Here is a 5,584-nt window from a genome sequence, read left to right on the forward strand (position 1 = left end):
AGAAGCTCAGGCTCTGGAGCTATTTGGGTTTGGATTCTGGCACTGCCACTTACTAGCTTGTGGAATCCAAAAATGTTATGCAATATCTTTGTACCTCAGGTGTTCTCATCTGTAAAATGGCCATAAGTAACGTGAAGATTAAAAGAATTAGTTCATGAAGAGTGCTTACAACAGTATGTGACACATTATGAAAGCTCAATATTTATTATTATTTTTGCTACCACTAGTAATAGTAATAGTATCAATATGTATATTAATAATATGTGGCTCTTCTCACACCACACCGTACGTACACCCCCAGGACTGTTTGTGTTCTGACTTGGCCCAGAAGAGGCGTCCTTTTTCTGAATGGACTGTCAACCACATGTAGAAAGAAGGCAGAGAGAGAAAGGAATCAAAGAGGAACGGAATACTTGTTTTCAGATGTATTAATGTCTCCGAATTACATTTAAATAAGTGAAGGATGTGGGGCTATAAAAAATTTGCTGGAGCATAAATGTATAAATGTTCACAGCATGCCAAAAGAGAAAGTCACAATGAAGCTGGCATCCTGTTGCTTCAAAATGAGAAAAATCACACGATCAGCTGCACTTAGACTTAAACAAGGAAAAAAGCTGCCGGTTAATTCAATCTTATTCGCAGGACAGGCCTCCAGGACACTTGGTTTTCCCCCCTGGGTGGAGCGGTGGCCAGCGGGGAAAAGGAGGCCGGCTAGCGTGGGCGCCAGAAAGCGGAACCTCCCGGGCCAGTCGCGCGGTGGTGACCGTCTCGGGAGCTGGGGAGGAGGCTGCCGAGGCCGGCCTGGCTCCTTCCAGCGCCGCTTCCCGGAGCAGGTGCGGGGGGGTCCTCCAGAACGTGTGCTCCAGGTTGTCCTGTGCCAGTGTTCGCATCCCCGCCTGCCGGGTCGCGGCGCCGCCTCGGGCACTGGTGCAAGAGCGCGGCGCGCAGGCGGAGGGCGCTGTGGCCTCGGCGCGGGGACTCAGCTGCCCGGCCGGACCCGCCTCTTTTCCTTCCCCGCCCGCCTGCCCGCCCCCCACGCGTCGTGTCGCCGGGAAGCCGGGCGGAGACAGAGCGTTCGGGATCCACGGCGCTCGGACCGCTGTCCTCCAATCGCGCGGGGCAGAGCGGCTGGCGCCGCCGGAGCGAGGAGCCACGACCCTCCCCGGCCGCCTTTGTCTACGAGCCGTGCGGCCCGGAACAGCCACTCTCAGGGGCCGGGGACGCGCCCGCAGCTGTCGGTGACAGCTCCTCCCTCCCGCAACCCTCCGGGGCGGAGGGGCGGTCGGGCCGGCCCTGCTCTCCCGCGCCCGCAAGCCCGCTCTCGCGGATCGATGCCCCCGCAGCAGGGGGACCCCGCTTTTCCCGACCGCTGCGAGGCCCCTCCGGTGCCGCCGCGTCGGGAGCGCGGGGGACGCGGGGCACGCGGGCCTGGGGAGCCGGGGGGCCGGGGGCGCGCGGGCGGTGCCGAGGGGCGCGGCGTCAAGTGCGTGCTGGTCGGCGACGGCGCGGTGGGCAAGACGAGCCTGGTGGTAAGCTACACCACCAACGGCTACCCCACCGAGTACATCCCCACCGCCTTCGACAACTTCTCGGGTGAGCTGGCCTGGGGGCCGGGGCCGGGGGCTCGTGGCCGCGGTCCGCCCAGTGGAGGGAGGATGGCGCGAGGGTCGCGGGGCTCCCCAGGGGGCTGCAGGGCCCCCGCGCGGCTCCAGCGGGGAAGCCGGGCACATGAGGAGTGCAGGACGTTTCCTGAGTCTCAGGGACCAGGCAAGCACGGAGCAAACTCGAAAGGGCCACGGGGGAATGGGGAGCCCTACAACCAAAGCTTGGTGAGGGGAGGGCGGAGGGGCAGTCAGAGCCAATTAAAAAAAAAAGCAACAGATAAGCAGGAGTGAAAGAGGTTGAGTTCAGGCTGCCCGGCCAGTTTGCTGCGTTAGAGCAAAGTTTCCTGAGGGCGACGTCACTGGCGCCGCTGCGGAGTTTCAGTCAGAAGGTGACGCGCAGGTGCCTTTACCTGTGGCCCTGAGCGTAGCCCCTTTCCTTTCTGGCGGCTCAGGCTCAGCTCACGAGGGGCATCTCCACTTTAAAGAGCCGCGGAGACGCCGGGAAAACACATGATTTAGTGAAAATAGCCCGAGCAGCCCTCGTGAAGGCTTAGGTTTGGACGAAGCCTGGAGAGTAAACACCGTTTCTTTCTTCTGAGCCCCACCGCCTTCCCCACCAGCATGGGCTTGGATTCTGATTGTTGTTATCTTTTCAGGATCCCTTGAAGCTGCTTAAAGCCCTTATGTACCGGTGCGATGTCATTTCCCTTGGTAGATAAAATGATAAAGGATTTCTTTATCTTGATTTTTCAGGTCTTTTAGAAATTTAAGAAAAAGTTAAAATTCACAAAAGCTAGTATGAAACACTTAACTGTCTTGCTGCTGCTTCTTTTTTTTAAAGTTGCTTCTCTGACCTTCCTTTCATCCCAAAGGTACCCTAGAAAAATGGGTGCTATACTGGTGGGTTCCCACCACAGGGCACTGTTTCTCCTCCCACTCTGCTGAATAGTGTAAACATTTAGAAACAATTAGAAAGTTGTGTAGAAAGAGATAAAAGTGAGGGCTTAATTAAAATAGAAACCTCCACAACATGTCTGCTGCAGGCCTTGCCACACTCCTCGAGTCCCGGAGCCCAGTGGAAAGGTGGGCTTGACTTTCTTTTCTTCTTTTTTAATCCTCCTTTTGACCTGCCATAGAGATAAGGAGTGCCCTCATTTTTAAACGGGACAATGCGGGCAGTCTGTGTTTGCACATGTTCTCAAAACAAACTAGAATTTTATGATAAACCCTGAAGTTGGGGAACTTTTCCCAAGGGAAAACAGAATTATTTGTGAGGTTTTCCACTGATTTAAAACTGCAGCGTTGCTTCCCATTTACCCCCAGTGTTGTTTTTAGGGCCTTTGAAACAAGTGTGACAGGAAAATAAATCTTCCAGGACTGGCAGAAAAGCATAGGCCTTTCTGGGGGCACCATCAAAGGGCTGGGGGATTTGCTGCCTGGCCCATGGCAATGGAATGACTTGCCAGCCCCGGGTTTGTATACAAAGACGCCTCCACAGGGCCCCCTTGTTTTAGGTGAGTCTTTAATTCATTAGAGGACGTAGAATAGGAGCAGAGGAGTTTGGAGTGAAAATGATAGTGCAAGCTAAAACTATTAGGATTCCGGAAGGGGTTAAAAGACACCTCCTGATTGTCATTTTGGTTTTGTTTTTAAGCTGTGGTGTCTGTGGATGGGCGGCCTGTGAGACTCCAGCTCTGCGACACTGCCGGACAGGTCAGTATCATGTTACAGCTCAGTGCTGGGAAAGGAAACAGCCCTTTAAAGATTTCCAAATAATCTTTGATTCCCTCAGTCAGTAACTGGGTCATTCCAAAGCCTCATGAAGTGGACCCACCCCTGCTGTTGGCCTCTCTCTGAGGGTGGGCAGGGGCCAGGGGTTGGGGGACAGGAAGCAGAGGAAGATACCTCCAAACTAATAAAACAGGGTTTGGCCCAGCTCTACGTAGCCAAGCAAGGGAGGGAGCAGGGTCAAGAACAGCTCTTATCTTAAAGGATTTCTGTTATTTACTCCCTGGTTTTTATGAAAAAAATTTCAGCGATGTTTTATCGTCATTTCCCAAAGTAAGGTAGTGATATAATCATTTTATTAAAGGCCAGTGAGTCAGATATTTAAGAAATTTGCTCAAGAAAATGATGGAATTTACATCAGTAAGGGTTAATATTTCCCTTCCTGAGCTATGGTTTGACTCATTCGGACCAGCCCCATTCCCTGAAGCACAGATACATTTGTCAGAGTAGTCCTAAGCTGGAGGGATGAACCAACTGGGCTGGTTCTATCCAAATTGTGAATGCTGGTTCTTGTCTTGAGGGCTGGGCACTTGGAGGAAATAGCTAGGAAGGGTGGGATTCCCTCTTTGTGGTCCCCACAAGAGCCCCCTGCTTGGTGGGCCCTCGAGTCACTGAAGTCAGGCTGTGCCTTGTGAACTCCCAGTGGTACTTGATTTTGGCAAAGTGATAGTTAATGAACTTGTCTCTATAGTATGTTCTAGGGTTCAGCAAATCCCAGATGTATTTTGTAGGCAGGTGAAAGTGCCCCCTTCACTTTCTGAGGTGCCATCGCATGACCATGTATGTTTAGGAAGGCATTGGTTTTCCACTGGCCCCCAGAGCCTCATCTAAGCCAGAGCTTCCGAGTTGCTCACCTACTCTGGGACAGCAGATTCAGAACTGAGGACAGGTCTTATTTTTTAAACCTTAAGATGATACAAGACTGGGTAGCCTTGATCTCCAAGGAACACTGGGCCAGTGGAGGCCATAGCATGGGAGCACCTCAGCTTGGAAAAACCAAGCACTGTCCATATTGTATTGCCTGTAGAAAACAAAAATCAGGCGGGGTGTGGTGCTTTATACTCTTTGGGAGGCTGAGGTGGGAGGATTGCTGAAGCCAGGAGTTTGAGACCAGCCTGGGTAGCATAGCAAGACATCACCTCTACAAAATAAAAAAATTAGCCTGGTGTGGTGGCACTGCCTGTAGTCCCAGCCAGTAGCCACTTGGGAGGCTGAAGCAGGAGGATGGCTTGAACCCAGGAGTTTGGGGCTGTGGTGAGCTATGATGGTACCACTGCACCCCAGCCTGAGCAACAGAGCAAGATCGTCTCTTGGAAAAAAAGATAAAAAAAATCAAAGAGTACAGTCACTTCTAGTACTGAGTCTTCCTGAATGCCATGGTGGTACTTATAATTCAAGCTTCATTTCCTTGTATGAAGTGAGAATGCTTTGCCTACTGGGGGTCAGGTTTCCCGATCTTTAAAACACAGGCAGAGGAACATCTCATTAAGCATAGTCATCCTTGCTGAAGTCAGAGCCTGAAGATAAGACGGAAGTCAGGAAAACACGGGAGGTCCAAAGGCATAGTTATCAGGGAGCTTTATGGGGAGGAGCAGAAGCTCAGTACACCTACCTGCTCCAGGACGTCACTCAAATATCACTGTCCACCACTGGGCTCCTCGTAAGTGTTGGCTCTTCAAGCAGGATGCAGCTTCTTGAGCTGGGGTTTCATGCCCAGTGCCCAGTGTAGTGCCTGGCACATAGCAGGGCTTAATCTTGTGGTTTTATAGAATGGATCAACCAGAGGAGGACCAGTGGTGAGGGTGCAACCATAAGTCGTGGGCCTGCCCCTTAATAGACTTACAGTGTGGAGGGAAGAAAAACCAGTTTACGGAAGCTTGTGAAGGAGCAAGCTAAGGGAAGGAAAGAGGCTCCAGGTCAGAGGTGCAGGCTGGCTGGGCCTGGCAGGAAACCCTCTCAGCAGAGTTTTGAAAGACAAATAGGAATTTTACTAGGAAAATGTTGTAAAAATGACTCTGAATTATCAAGGAAGAGTTAAATTGTTCCTTAGAATAATCTGTTTAAAAATCAGGGAAGCGGCCGGGCGTGGTGGCTCAAGCCTGTAATCCCAGCACTTTGGGAGGCTGAGGCGGGTGGATCACGAGGTCAAGAGATCGAGACCATCCTGGTCAACATGGTGAAACCCCGTCTCT

General features: G+C 52.0%; 1 protein-coding gene across 1 annotated transcript in view; it reads left to right on the forward strand.

Moving 5' to 3' along the window:
- Nucleotides 1–712: 712 nt before the first annotated feature.
- RHOU (ras homolog family member U) overlaps nt 713–5,584 on the forward strand; it is an 11,639-nt gene continuing 6,767 nt past the window's right edge. The window contains exons 1-2 of the mRNA XM_017526487.2: nt 713–1,593; nt 3,259–3,317. Of these exons, the coding sequence (XP_017381976.1) occupies nt 1,332–1,593; nt 3,259–3,317 (321 nt within the window). The 5' untranslated portion in view covers nt 713–1,331. The remainder of the gene's footprint in view (nt 1,594–3,258; nt 3,318–5,584) is intronic.

The sequence above is a fragment of the Cebus imitator genome, unplaced genomic scaffold (assembly GCF_001604975.1).
Source record: "Cebus imitator isolate Cc_AM_T3 unplaced genomic scaffold, Cebus_imitator-1.0 Scaffold42, whole genome shotgun sequence".
NCBI classification, from domain to species: Eukaryota; Metazoa; Chordata; class Mammalia; order Primates; family Cebidae; genus Cebus; species Cebus imitator.